This window comes from Cavia porcellus, unplaced genomic scaffold, assembly GCF_034190915.1.
Source record: "Cavia porcellus strain 051 isolate PalLab524CR breed Dunkin Hartley unplaced genomic scaffold, mCavPor4.1 scaffold_16, whole genome shotgun sequence".
NCBI lineage: Eukaryota > Metazoa > Chordata > Mammalia > Rodentia > Caviidae > Cavia > Cavia porcellus.
In genome coordinates this window covers 13,947,952-13,963,921 of record NW_026947499.1, presented here as the reverse complement: position 1 = coordinate 13,963,921, position 15,970 = coordinate 13,947,952, and the positions used below count along the sequence as shown (strand labels likewise).

At 40.1% G+C, this 15,970-nt stretch overlaps 1 protein-coding gene across 2 annotated transcripts in view; it reads right to left on the bottom strand.

Moving 5' to 3' along the window:
• Nucleotides 1-15,970, bottom strand: part of Fbxw8 (F-box and WD repeat domain containing 8) — a 109,351-nt gene that overhangs the window by 49,996 nt on the left and 43,385 nt on the right. For both annotated transcript variants that reach the window (XM_063225716.1, XM_063225717.1), the window contains one exon: nucleotides 10,885-11,042. In XM_063225716.1, the coding sequence (XP_063081786.1) occupies nucleotides 10,885-11,042 (158 nt within the window). The remainder of the gene's footprint in view (nucleotides 1-10,884; nucleotides 11,043-15,970) is intronic.

The following is a 15,970-nucleotide window of genomic DNA, read 5'->3' as shown; positions in this document are numbered from 1 at the left end:
AATATTTTGGAAGCTGAGTTTTAAATTATAACAGGAATGGGCTTGAGAAGCAGTGAAGTGACTCAATATAACACAAGCAAAGCAGAGACGAGACGTGTGATCACCAAAGCAGAAATACAGTCAAGAGAAAAGGGAGATGAATTCTGTATTCGATAATTCTTAAATTCAAAGTAGAAAGTAAAGAACACTTGAAAATGAAGACTCATAAATGAAGACATAGTGAATTGAACAGGAGAAAACACTGTATCATGAGAATGTAAAACTAACGAAGTCTAAGGAAAAACAGGTTGAGGAGAAGTCAAAGACTTTGGCTCAACTTCCCAACAAGGCAAAGCACTAAGCAAAGGTCGTGTGAACGAGACGTGCTGTGCACACAGCTTCTGCCATCAGCCGACGTTTTCCTACAACGTAATAGTGAAATAAGCACAACATGCAAGATATCCAGAAGCATGTATCAGATACCGGTAGAAGTAGATGCCTCCAGGGAAGACACTGGGGATGCTGCATAGTGGTAGATAAAAAAAAGACATTTTTCACTACATTCACTGGCAATACTTGAATTCTTTCTACATGTAATACTATTTTTAAAAATATTAAGATTTACATACATTTATTTATAAGTAATCTGATTTTAGTAAGCAGGATAATTTTCAATCATAACTTACATCATTTTATAACCAATGTTAAGTTCTAACATACAAAATTAAATCAAAAATTCACATTCTATTTGTGTCCCATTGATGGGTTAAGGTGAATTAAACTCTGAGTGAGTCACAAACATCACTGCGATCACTTCGCGGATCAGATGAGAACAAGACCTCACAGTTCAGGGCCTGGACCAGGGCTGGCATTCAGTAAGGCTTAGCCTGTTTATTCCTACAAGCAAAACATCTGTATCATCAAAAATACTTAGAAACATGTAATTCAAAATATTTAGAAACATGTAATTTAAAAATAATGGTAATATCTATCAAAGTTGAGAGGTGCATGCTGACAGTTCATCATACTATCCACCCTAATGCTTTGTTTTGAACTGCTACCATTAACAAGCATAAAAACATATTAACTTATGTTTTACATGTTTTTTTTTTTTTTTTTTTTCCTTTTTGGATAAGGGTTCTTGCTGTGGTGCCCAGGCTACTCTCAAACATGCAGGTTCAAGTAATCACCCTGCCTCAGCCTCCTGAACAGCTGGGACTACAGGTGTGGGATACCTGACCTACAAATGTTATCTGTGGTTATACTGCCAACTAAGTGTTTTTTTCAGATTTATGGTGGAAATTCCAGTCATGACATTTTTGGTTTTCAGAAATTTCATTCCAAATCCTCAAAAGATCTTGAGATCATACTATCAATTAGTTCTTTTTCAATAAATGTAACAAATGGCTCAATTCAAAGCAAGGGAGAAAAAAAAAACTATAGAAAGTCTTAAATTATGGAAAAATTGAAGTTGACCTTTTTGGAGGGAGGTGTTTTTGTAGTACTGTTTTTTTTTTTGGTCCCAGGATCGAACTCAACACGTCACGCTTGCCCAGCAGGCATTTGTGCCGCTAAGCTAAATCCCCGCCCCTACTAGTACTGGGTATTGAATCCAGGAAGTGTGGTACTATATCCCCAATCCCTTTAATTTTTAAAATTTTGAGACACAGTTTCACTAAATTGTCCAGCCTGGCCTCTTGCAATACTCCTACCTCAGCCTCTAGAGTACTGGGATTACCAGTATGCGCCACTGTGCTTGGCTAGCTAGGAGTTTTTACCATAAATATTGAATTCTATCTCAATATTTATGGTAAACAAACACATATTATGGGGCTATAAACCCCATAATACATTGGTATTATTTTTGCATTAAACAGTCAAAATAAAAGATCTTTCAATTTACTTACACGTTTACCATTCCTGTCTGTGTGCGCTTTTGTGTAAATCCAAACTCCTTGTTTTCCACTTCCTTCTGACTTCCTTAAATGTTCCTTGGAGTATAGGTTTCTATTAACGATGCCTCGCAGCTTCTGCTCGTCTGAAGAATGCGCGCAGCTGCCCCACAAGGCGCTGAAGCTTGGTATTTTCCTCTAGTCTTTTTTCTGTTTCCTTTTGCAGTGTCTAGTTCTTCACTGATCTTTTTCTTCTGTGTTAGCTAATCTATTGATTTATCTACTGTTTTCATTTTAGAATTATACCTTTCTTGTTTGGAAGTCCCATTTGGGCCTTTTTAAAGTATCTTATACAGCTTTCTGCATTTTATGTATGCTCTCCTACACTCTTGAAGCTACACAAGCTCTTTTTAACAGCAGTGTTCACATTCTCATCTATTAGTAATTCCTGTCACTTTTGCATCTCTTCCTGTTGACATATTCTCCTCAGTCTAGGTTCCATTTTCCTGCCGCTTTTTATGCTTCATTTTGTATTAGATGATACACACTGTGAATTTTACATTGTTAGTTGTTGAGTTCTGTTGTAGTCTATTAAATATTGTTAGGTTTTGTTCTAATGCAAAATTAAGATACCTGAAATCAATGATTTGGATTCTTTTGGGACTTCTCAGTCCTTTAAAAGAAAGATCCTTGGTAGCTTTTAGTCTAATGCTAATTTAGTTTCATTGCTAAAAACATGATATTCTTCTGAGGATTCCACCCAACAATCTTACAAGGTCTTTCCATTCTCCATGGTGGAAGTATTAACTATTCCCAGCTCTGCTTGAGTTTCCAGAATTGTTGTGACTTCTCCTTTAAGGTAGAGCTTTTCTTGGTAGCAGGTGTTTCCGCTCACACAAATCCAGCCAAAGACTGGAGGGAATCCTCAGCAGATCTCCAGAGTTCTCCCTCTGTACAGTTTCCTCCTCACTGATATACAGGCTCACAAATTCCATCCACCTTGGTGTCCTGAACACTTACTGGTGTCTCCTAAACTCAGTTAAGTCCTAGACTCTGTTCAAGTTCTCCTACCAAGTCCTGAGTTTTTCCCAAGTGGGAAGCCAGTGTAATTAGACGCCTCACCTTGTTTTTCTTCTCCTAGGGATCACAATGTCTGAAAACCATGGTTTAACCCATTTACTTAGGGAAAAAAAGGGCTCAGCTCACTGTCAGTGTTCATTTAATTTTCAGCCATCAAGAATTACTATAGTTTGTAAGTGGAACACCACAACTAAAAACAGAATATTATAAATAGAATGACATCTTTCATCCACAAGCATATTTACTAGTATGATGTAAAAAGTAATAATCAGAGTGAGATTTCATGGCAAACTTTGGCCGTAAAGAATAAACTCTGCAAATGATCAGGTTAAACACTGAAGCAGCAAGTGCTGCCTGTGAGTATGCTGGCGGGTAATAGGTATTTTTGTACAATTTTCCAGCTGCTTGAAGCAAAAGTTTAAATCCAATTCTCGCTATCTCATTTTGATCAGAAACACATTTTCTCTTTTATTTTCTATTTTAGAATAATTTCAAAATAACAGAGAAGCTGCAAGAAGTCACTCTTCAGATCCTAGTGCCCAATGCCCCAGCACTGTTCTTTATCAAGAAAGGATCCCAGCTGGAGGACACACTGTGCCCAGTTATCACGGCTCTCATTTCCGTCAACTACAAATAGTTTCTTGAATTGTCCCTGACATTCGTGACCTTGACAGTTTTATGACAGGCACTCGTTTTATGGAATGTCCTCCAATTGGGGTTCATCCCATGTCTCCTCCTGACTCCCAGTGTGCATCTAGGCTGGAGCAGCAATGAAGTAACTCTGTGTTATGCTCACTGTATCCTAACATTTAATACAGCAAGTCAACTTGCACCATTAGTTAGGATGCTAAATTTAATCACTTTATTAGCATGCTAAACTCAACTGCAGTTACTTTCTTTTCCCTTTCAGTAAGTGTTTTGTAAGGATACTCTTTAAGATGAGCCTCATTTCATTCTTATATATTATGTTGATTTTTTTGTGACTCAAATATTACCATGACAGTTACCAATTTGTGATTTCCTAATACCATTATTTTATATTCATTAAGTGACATTGTATTTTAAGGAACGTTTCTCTTTTTACTCATTTCTTTTTATCAGTGTCTCCTTATGCATTCCTATTTTATTCAATGGATCATAATCCTTCACTATGAACACTTTCTTATATTCAAGTACAAACAGATAATGTAGGCTTGTTTTGTTCTTTCCCTACCCCAGTCATTTCTCCAAGAAGCTTATAGCAGAGAGTATTATTCAAGAGCTGGGAACTAGGTGTGCACATTGCCCTTGGGCTATCTGTACAGTTTGCATCTTGCATCTTCTCAGACACCAAAGCTAAGACATACCTGTGGTATCTCCTGTTCTAACCCAGCCACACAGGGTTTATTCTGGCTATTCGCCTTCTCTCTTTCACTTTCACTTGCCTTCTCCAGAAGAGAAAGTTTGCATACCTTGTCTATGGTACACTTATCAGCTTAATCTGTGGTGCCAGCACCCCAAACTACCACACTGCTGCTTCACTGGGACTTCCTCCTGGCGCTGTACCTGGCCTCCTGGGGCTCCGTCTCCACACCACTGCTGTCAGCCTAATGGCATTCTAACTGAAAAGGTAGGCAAGCAGACATACTGTGATTTTAAAACAAAAATACATTCATTCCACAAATATACTTATTTGTTTTGCTAAAACCCAAGGGTTTAGAATAAATGCTACAAGCAATTCTAAGTCTTGCGAGGGAAATTAAATTCTCTCACTTAAAATATGATGTATCTTCCTTGGGGGAAAAAAAAAAATCAAACTCATGCTCAGTTGTCAATATGTACACTGAAAAACCTGGACATTTTATTTCTCTAGTCTAAACTGCTTCCTGAAAGCTGCCTTGTACTATCTATTACTCTTTTGGTTTTAACCCCAACTATATTAAGATAAGACAGCTACTTCAAATTTACACATCATATTGTATATTACTAAAAGTCAGTTTTCAGTAAAACCACCCTCAATAAGCCAAGGAATTAACATTAAATGTCCTTTCTTGTATTCAAAATTCAAAATTTCTATTAGAGAAAAATTGTTGCAAAATTTTTTATAACTGACTTCAAAACTTATTAAGTTGTCCTAGAAATTAAATATCTGCTCTTCTGTGCCTAACCACAGTGTTTCTTAAGGCTACCAGCTTGCACAGATCTCTAAGAATTCATCTGTGGCTCCCTCAACATGAAAAAAATACATTATGTGGTCAACTCAGGCACATAGGTGACAGCGCAGCCTGTACAAGCCTCATTTTATGGTAATTTTTAAAATTACCATATACATAGATACACAGACTGTAAAAATTTTCCTACAGATGTCAACCCCCTCAATGACTGCCTCTGTGAAATACCGCTGGAGTAACACTGTCTCATCATTCAGCTGTAATGCATATTAGTCCAAAGCACACGTAAGTATGGTATAATCTTAAGCTCGTTTCACTGAAAACAGAACAACTTTAAAAGTACAGGTTTATTCAGCTCCGCACCGCACCACATTTCATCAAGCAGCCTCTATGGCTTGTTTATGAGACAAAATATAATATCCCAGAACATAATGGGGAATCGCTTTAAAGTTCAATTCCTGGGAAATACACCCAAACCTCTCAGGGCAGAATTTTGCACTATTTTTAAAATTCTCCTATTAATATCTTTAAAGTGTAAACAGATAACGAATTTGTTAAGTGTATAAACACCCCATTTCATCAAAGGACCGTTCCTGGTATTTGGGGGTGTTTTTCAGGAAGTTGTCTCATTTTACATTATTTGCTAAATATTTGAATAAGAATACTCTTGGATCTACAGATAGGCAAGATATCAAGCAAGAACTGAAACTTCGAGAAAAGTGACCAGAAAAGGCTTTGAACCAAAACTCTCTACACCACAGTCAATTGTGGTAGACATCTCCCAAGTGAGTCTTGAGCATGTTAATAATCTGCTTCTAACACTTCAACGTTGGTCAAAGAGGAGAGAAAACTGTACGTTGCATTCAGTTGTCATCAACAATAAGAGATACAGACAAAACCATTGAAAAACTTATTTTTAAAAATTAAAAGTAAGATTACAAGTGCAGAGTCTTCAGAGTTAACTAAAACTTGGTCATACTGGTTACTGCTAAAGAAGAAGCTTGGAAGATTCACTCCTACCCATTGTTAAAATGTCAGCAAATGAGAAATCACCTCACTTAGGCTCTCCGGCAGACTCAGACCTGGACAATGGGGCCTGTGTGTGTTCAGACAATTGCACCGCAAGCACTGTGGGAGTGGATAAGCCACCTTGCCTTGTTCGATGGTGGCAGAAAGCGGACTGTTGGCTGCCCATTGAGGTCCCACATGCTAATACTCACTGGGCCTCATCTCTCCTCTTCCCACTTAGGCAGACAAACGAGAACTTCTTTGCACCTAAGAAGTGTATAATCCCATTTTTCACCAGAGAGTGAGTGTTCAAGACAAACTGAACAGGGAGTGGGTTTGCAACACATTGCCATTCCCTAATGCCATGGCTCGAGGCCAAAGGCAGCAAGCACGGAGCAGATGGAGTCCTGGCAAGGTCTCCGCTGTCCCTGCATTAGCAGCATCTGCTCATTACTCAGAACCTTCGCCTGCTTTATCTAATGCTCCAGGAAAAGCATTTTGATTTGATTCATTTTGGTATGGTAACGTGCAACACAATTAGTGGTAAAATCAAACTGGAGGATGGCCAGTGCTGACAATCAGAAACAAGGCAAAAGAAATATGAGGCCAGTGGGTTGGAATTCAAAAAATCACAACTGTGAATCACCGTGCCAAATTTCAACACCCCAGGTGCGTGTACAGTGTTCCTACAGGGCAAGGAGGTGGAAAAGGACACAGGGATGCCTGACTCTCCTCAAGCAGTTTCTAGCTCCCTTCTGGGTAAGATTCCTTCTATGGAGAAGGTAATATAGACCACCAAGGACTATCAGTGGCTACAAGCTTCACTCTGGCACAACCAGAGAGCTAGAGTTCATTAACTCATTTTATGATCTTACTCTTCTTTTCTGTGAGGCATAGTCCCAAAATTTATACAGCAGACCCAACAAGGTGAATTTCTTTTTTGCCATGTTTTTGCCTAAGAAGTGCCAGTTTGTTGCTCCTGGAAAGGAGCAATAAAAAGAAATGCGCATTTCATTATTCGAATCTGTCTCTGCCCAGAATTAGCTATTCATGAATATGCTGGTATAAATATCATAGTGTCAATCTGCTAAACTGAAGTGAAACCAAAGACAATGCCACCTGAGGTCTGGGGGAAAATGGGAACTTGTTTATCACAGAAGTAGTAACAACCAAGATCAGACTGAAAAGACAAGCCCAGCATGAGAGAAGAACAAGATGAGAGCTCGCTAAGAAAAATGACCCTTAACACCAAAATGAACTTGACATGAATCTCAGACTTCAAAGTAAACACTGCACCCTAGAAAGCACTGTGGAGTTCACCTGACCTCTGAGTGATGTAACCACCTCCCCTCTATCATCTGAAACCTGAAAAGATGAGACTGACAAATGTGATGATTGGCACACAGATGACAGAACAACTGAAACAGAGCACAAAGCCCTAAATCAGACCCAAACAAAAAAGAAGCTTACATTTGCAAGCTTATCAAGGCAGTATCTCCAACTAGCAAGGTAAAGTAGAGCTTGACTAATTGATCAAATGCGGTAGTGGGAATCAAACCCAAGGTGTTACACATGGTAGGCAAGCGCTCTACCTCTAAGCTACGTCCCCAGTCCTTTAATTATTGATTTTTTTTGAGACATCATCTTGCTAAGTTGCCTAGGCTGGCCTTGAACTTGTGATCCACCTGCAGCAGACTCTCAAGTAGCTAGAATTACAGGCCTGTGTCACCACGCCTGGGTCAGATCAGTTTTCTAATAAGATGCTGGAAAAGAGGTATTTTTAGGTCCATATTTTCTACTGATCCAGGATGAACTCTTTATTAATCAAGATTTAAATATAAAAATGTCATAATAGTAACAGGAGAGAAAGAAGTAACTACAAGTATCAGATACACATACGAAAAAGATTCCATCACTCTCACATTAAGAGAAATGTAAATTAAAACTACATTCAGACACTATTTTTTATGAAACTGATAAATATCCAGAAGTAAAAGTACAAACAAGCAAAATCCCATTTGTATTTACCCCTTTTCCAGAAATCCCTATAGGAAAATGCCTTTCCTGCCCGCACATGAGATGTCATCTGTACAAAGCGTTTCACTCCAACACTGTTGGTAATAGCAAATGATTAACTCTAAGGAGGGCATGTTTCCTGTGCTAACATATCTTCAAGACATATTAGCATATAAACAAAACCACTGGGGGAATAAAGCAGTAACACAATGTAAAGAAATCTTTTGTTAAAAGAAAAAGGTAGGGGAAAATAAGAATACTCATATTTACTTGAATTGTGATGCCAAAATACTAGAAGAATATATAGGGAACTTAAAAATATGGTTACTTTAGAATGAACTGGATAAAAGTAGATGAAAGCAAGATTTCTCAAAGTATAATTGCTTGTTATTTTGAAATTAGTCAAAATTATTAAACTCATTTATTAATTAAAAATTAAAATCACATACACAAAAACAGCCCTCTAGAAATACAATAAAGCCCACTGAAGAATAAATGACAAAAAAATCTGAAATATATATGACCAAGATTATTTTCCTACTTTTTTCCTTTCAATCAGAAAAAAAAAATCATCAAAAAGAAAAATAGAAAAGGACAAGAACAAGTGATTTACACACAAAGAAATACAAGCAACTCAAAATATGAAAAAATATGATGAAAAAATATTCATATGTACTTCTAATTAACAAAAGTAAATAAACAAGGAAATATCATTTTCTCCTATGATACATGCATGCAGAAATGGTTATCCTCATACATTTTTGGTGAGCCTATGAACTGCTAAATTCTCCTAAGGTCAGTTTCACAGTATTTATCCAAACAAACATCCATACCATCCACATTCAGCAACCAATAATTCACTCCATACGTAGGTGCACAAGTTTATTATGACATTCATTCAAGGATAATGCTTGTAACACTGCTTCAGTAGCAAATACAAGTAGGTCAAATGTGTACCAACGTGTAAAATGCAATACTGTCTAAACATTGAAAAGAATAAGTATAAACAGAAAGCACGACAATGTGTCAGCAGGTGAGAAAAGCAAAGTATAGGAAAGTACCGTACAAAGACGAGCAGACTGTCTAAGTTGGGAAAGGCCCTCCGAGTGGGGGAACAGGAAGCAAACACTTCAACTTCTTCTTTGACACCTTCTTTTCCATTTTGGCTGTCTGAATTTTAACTATGGCAATTTTTATATCAAAATATTTAAATTATGACAATCATTTTGCAACTCCTTACCAAAGAAAATATTCTTTCATATATCTACATTGTTGCTGATATTTCTGTGTAACAATAGGGATGAAATAAGCAAAGACAATTCTAACCAGTAACATAAAACTAGAGGTGAAAGTGTAGCACAGTTGTACAGTGAATGTTTACCTTGTACTATGCCCTGGTTTAATCCCTAGCACTAAATGTGGGTCACAAACCAATCAGGTACATTTCTACGAGAGTCTCTTGGTATTACAAGAACAGCACTGCAGCTGTAGCAGAGGCTAAGATACCCAGTCAGTTTGGAATTCACTACTAACCACAACCTCAAACAAATTATTTAGCTGGCTTTTTACCTCAGCCTCCCCACTGGCAGAAGAAAATGTATGTGCATATTTACATGTGTGTATGAGACGAGGAAGCTATTAGATAATTCTAAAACTGTATGATTCCGACTCAAGAGTAATATAACTTTTACACAGTGTTCTGGGGAAAGCAGCAAACGTGTTCAGGTTGCTCCTATGCTAGTTATCCAGGATCTTAAATCATATATGAAACAGGAATAACTACACCACAGAAGCAACTTGATTCTATAGGCTGAAGGACAGTAAATATGAATGGTGCCCAACACCAAACCAAGAGAACAGAGGTCATGCTGCTAAAGTAATGAAATAAAACCATTCACAATTTCAGCTCTAACTTTTATTTTTAACTGGTGTAAGATTCCCCATTAGCTATTTCACTTCAGGTTTGTCCCACCGAGCCAACTGCTACCTGGCCGCATGGCACCTGTGCCATGACATGAACACTAATACTCTGGAATGCACTGTGGTGTGACTGCTCAGGCAAGTGAGGCAACACAGCTTTTGGAGACTCACACTTCCCAACACAACAGAAGTTAGCAGCATGACAGGTAGGCATACAGGGCAGCGTGGCCATCGAAATTATTATTTCTATTGGCTGCAAACTGTCATCTGTCTCATTAACTCTGTGAAACGAACTAGACTATTCTTACTTAGTTTTGTAAACCTGCAGATGCTCACAGTCAGAAGGAATCCTCTGATTGCCACAGAGATAACATACTGCCACTAAACATTTTATATGATATTTAAGGGCTAGGCACTGACTTTCATTTTTCTATCTACTTTAGTCAACAAATTATCTACATCTATCCCATTTTCACTATTCTTTTGGGACAGAGGCTAAAGGAAAATTAGGCCAAGTATATTTAATATTTTATACCAAACAAGTTATTTGCTTAAGATGGTTTGGCCAGCCTTGTCGTGTCTGGCACTAACACCCAGCTTGACAGTTCCAGTAGGAATTAAATACCAGTTTTAATGGGTACTGTGTTCCAATGCCTACTAATGCACTGAGGGTTATTGGCCAACTTCTTCACATAAAGGCAGGAGTGACTGTATGTGTGTGAACATGTGTGTGTGCCCACGTGTACGTATGGAGGGATTACGGGGGAGAGCAGGGCACAGCTGCTTAATTTTTGTAAAGCTTTTTTTTCTTAATAGGGAGGAGGGCTGCAGTTACTTACCATCCTCATAAGCTGCTACCGCCAGCGAGCTGTTTATCCTCACAAAGGAGACGTATGGCTGCATTCCAGGCTCGTCCTCCTCATACTCAGTTTCCAGGAAGGGGGCCACATAGTCCCAGGTGCGGGTGTCCCACACTCGCACGTCCCCTGATGTATATCTGGAAAAGAAGGACACACTTGGATCCAAAAAGGGATTGAAGAGAAAATGAGGAGGACCCTAAAACAACAGAGGAGTGAGATCTTGGGGAGGAACCATCCTTGTGGCATTGTTTGGATGAGTGACTCCAAAAGAGGAAAATGTCAACTGGATAACAGAAGGCTCTGAACATGGTTCACATTCTCACAGCACGATGGTGACAATTTCAAACAAGAAAATTATAAGAAGAAATTAAGTATCAAAATCTCCTTGCTCTTCCCTTTACACTGTTAAAACTAATCTGTTACCTTAAATTCTCTCACTAACGATGATCACTTACAGAAATGTGTATAAGCAACAGCATTCATACACAAATGCCACACAGAAGACAGACAGAGATGCTGTTCGGAGCCTGAGAACTAAATATATAGGCACAAGCTTTCTCATATCTCATCCATGTAACAGATTTGACTGATTAAAGTCCCTAAAGACTAATTGATTTGCTGAAACAATTAAATCTTGCATTTAACAGCCAGACAACGCTCTTGCCGAAATGCAGGGAACTCTGGTTCTACCCACATAGAAAACAGGAGTACTCATTCTGCTCTATTTCTGCCACTCCACAAAAGACTCTCCGTCAAAGCCAGGCGAAGCTGCCAGGCCAACAGGACAGTCAGATGACGAGGTAGGTGCTGCCTGCCACTCAGGTACTTAAGCTAAGTTCCTTATGTCTGCTACAAAGGATTGATTTCCCTGTGTAAAACAACGTGGGGGAAGTGGGTTCTGGAGATGAGTCCATATTACAAGGAATGGCAGATGATCCTGAGGAGGTTCACAGCCTTCCTGAGGTCCTAGCCATGGATTGTTTAGTGTGTCATTATACAAGTGAGCAAGAGAAGGTCTGAGATCTACATAATCACTGAAATCTACAACATAATTCATCTATGAAGCACCTGTAAGAAGGAGGTCAATCTCAAGTGAGATTCCCTAACAGATCATCTAAAAATGTTCTGATTCAGGGGTGCTTCATTTCTTAGCTATAGTAGCATTCCCCCCAAATGATAACTTCCAGTAATATATGCACTATATCATCCACAGGCCATCCTGTCACAGACTCTCAGGATGAGGTCCAGAGGGCACACAGTACACAGTTACCAGGAGAACCATGCAGTATACCTGTGTACTGTTGCCCCTCTGTCTGACCACTCAAGTGTCTTTAAGCCTGGTAATTCACAGGCAAGGGCAGATGTTGATATGACCCTGGCTTCCAGGCTGTGCGGGCAGGGATCTGAATCACCCTTCTTAGCAAAAATGGAAACCTCTACAAGAACACATACCCTAGCCTATTGCACCAAATCAATTAGGCCCAATTTCACCAGCCGAAAATGATGCAGAATGTCCTCTGGAATAAAACCACTTGCTTAGCGACAGCAACAATGAATGTTTGAATTCCTAGATGGTGTGACTAGATTTGCATGGTTAAATTCTACATGAAAGGAACCCGTTTACTCAGAAAATTAAGTTGAAAAAGACAGTATTGGCTTTCAGAAATACACAGAAAGGTAGGCGAAAGAAAGGAAAAGAGGGAATGTAGGACAGGACAGAGCTAAAGGTTGTGAGAAAAAAAAGGACACAGCCAGGACATGGTGTTCTATTTCTTACTGGCTATGCATTACTCCACACCCATGGTCTTTCTGTTGCTCGGGTGCTGCCCCCTGGGGATCATACTGCAAGGAGTGTAAAGATCAGGATTTTGGCATCCCAAGATCCCTTTACACCAAGGGCTCTGAGTTCAAGCAACAAAAAACCACAAAACAGGAAAAATGCTTTATCTTCTAAACCAGACAGAGGTGAACTCTGAGGTACTCTTTAAGGGGAACGGTAAACAGGAGGGCGGAGACCCAGCCACCAGTGCTCTATTAACACGTTCCCACTGGCTTGGGTGGCATGGGACAGTTGTGCATGAGCCATCAGTGGTTCAGAGCTGCCCAGCAGTGAGGTATGAACTACACACCAGTCATGAACATGGCAGTATCTAAAAGGTGAGCAACGAGTCTTGTGTTCCCTAAAGGAGCTGTCCCAATCACACTGCAGCTCCACGTCCCTAAAATAAACACATGTACACCTCCACAGGTTTCAGCTTGCTGCCTGTGTTTGTTCCTGAATTCCCTACTTTTCTCAGAGGTACCATCAGTTCCAGGTACTGGTACAAAAACAGAAGAGCCCCTTCCATACCTTCTTTGCCCCCATCCATTATCACCAAGCTCTTCTATCTTTCTCATCCCCACAGATCCTGCCTCAGTCTACATCCCTCAACATTCCTATTACAGGAGCCCTCCTGCTTCTGAGCACGCTCCACCTGCAATGAACCCTGCACACATCCTGCCCGGCCTTCCAAAACCCTGAGTTTGTGAGTCATTCTTCAGGAACCACTGTCTTTCTCCCTCACCTCTGTGCTAGACCGTATACCAACTGTGAGCTACCTTGCTTGCAGCCCGAGGTTTCTCTTTGAGCAATTATGTGATGACTACTTTCCTCTCTGTACTCTCCTACAAGCAGTTGGGGTCAAGGGTAGGTCTTGCACATGGCTGTGTATCTAAGGACTGTAAGAGTCAAAATGGAAGAGTACCTGACACTAAAAAGCCCTCTGTTGAGTCTCTTCTCTACAAACCTCACTGAATGAAGCTCTGATGACAGGGCCTACTGCAAACCCTTCACAAACCAGCTCTCACCCTTCTCTCCGGCACAATGTTTACTCTGCTCACACAAGGCGGCCTCCAGTCCAGCTGCCAAACACTCCTGTCTCTGATTGTCAGCTCCACTGTCCATCTGCCGGGAATACTTTCCTGCCTCACAACCCAACCTTGGGGGCTCACCTTGATGGCACATAGAGTCAGCAGTATCCGAGTACACCCAAGACAGCTAAATCTGATTAAGAATGGGACCATCGGGGGCTGGGAATTTAGCTCAGCGGCATAGGCATAAGCGCCTGCCTTGCAAGCAGGCAGTCGATCCCCGGTACCGATAAAAAAAAGAAAAAGACAAAAAAAAAAAAAAGAATGGGACCATCATGAGTGGTTCCCATGTGTCCCATGTGCAGCCGACTGAGGACCACTGACCTAGTCCAATCCAACCAGCCCAAGGTCTAACCCAGGCCCTTCTCTCCGTCGTGAATCCCTCTCACACTCTTCTATGGCCCATATCTGAAGAAACAGCATATGTTACCACATTCCAGATAGACAGCTCACGTCTCCTCCACCTGACTGTGAAGTCCCATCACAGTGCCACGGCCTCCATCAGTCATTACTAAAACACAGTGACTGGAAAGGGTTGTCCACAGACAACAAACTGACAGGCTGGAAAAGCGCTTCTGTTTGTTTCCAGGGCCTGTCTTCTGCAGCTAATGATTAAATACCCCAAATGCACACATTGATATGCGTTAGACTTCCTGCATCTATTTCCAAATAATACGGCTCGAGGGTCGGGATACCTCAGTGGTAGGTTTGCCTAGTAAGGTACAAGGTCCTCAGTTCCACACCCACCACTAAAAAATAATTATCGATCTATGACTTAAGATAAACCCAATTGTTTTGTTAAACATGAAATTTTCCAGATATCCATTTAAATTCACTCGATTCTTTAAGGCCAAAGAACCTAAGAGTCACACAGCTCAGTGTGAAGGCCCTGGGCTTAATCCCTAGTACAGTACTAGGAAAAAAAAAAACTCAGCGGTAAAATACAAGGACTCTCTGTCTGCTCTGTTGAAGGGAACACAGAACAAACTCCATAATTCAGGTGTTCACCGTGACTCGGCAGCAGCAGGCTCTCAAGCCTCACACTATAGCAAAAGGAGTCAGGCTTCATGCTTGCGGATTCACACTGAAGAAGCAGGTACCTTCACAACTATGGAGCATGGCTGGGGCAGAAGGACCTGGACCAAACCCTAAACGGGATCTAACAGCCCTTAATGATGCTGGCCAGGATAAGCAAAAACAGATACCGAATGGAGGTAGCAAAAAGGGCTGATTCTTCTCCAGAGATCCAGATGTCTTTATTGCTGCTTAATGACAATTATACTCAACCAATTAAGACACCACGATGACAGTTGCATTGTCAGTAAGCCTCTGGACCCCAATGTTGATGGCTCTCTAATTAGTGCCTGTGCAAAGTACAACTATAACTAATATATTAGCTAAGGAAAGAGCACTAAAGAAAACCGAGAGAAGAAAAAAGCTTTCCAGATGAGTAAGGATGTGCCCCACCATGGCACAGACTAGTGACTGTGTGGCTTTCCAATCTTTTTTATGCTTGGCAAGATTAAGTTTACCTCTAAATAAATAGGTCAGAGACCACAGCTGATTTCTCCTCGAAAGAATGGGAACAAAGGCTCTCCCAAGCTCAGTATGCCAGAGCAATTGCCAATTTAAAATGATTTACCAACTAAGAACTTCCATTAACTAGTAGATTTCCAGGAAGCAAACTACTTATTTGGACTAAAAGGTCAGAAGAAAAAGAAGAAATTCTACGTAGTTAAAAACAACCTTTAACCTTCCTTCTTGTATAAATATCCAGCAGGGGTTCCATCTCACTTCCAGGTGTCAGCTCTTATTTGTTAAAAACAAATTTGTTCAACGCTCTTCATAAAAACCTGGGAGGCTGCTTTAAGAATGCTGAGAAGTAAGGTTAAGTGACTTACCCAAGGACACAAGAACCATTTTAGTAGTAGAGTTGGGATCAAAATGTGGCCCCGGTTTTTCTCAATCTGCTGCTTAGCCGATATGCCACTGTGCCTCCTCAGATAAAGAGACTTTAAACAAATACTGCTTTTAAGAACCTTCTCCATTTAAGTGCAATATAAAGAATTTATTGTTTTCATTACTGTGACTCGAGCTTACAGGACACAGCGCTTAACCTTAACCCATCAGTTCTACCACTGTATTTCAACTGGAA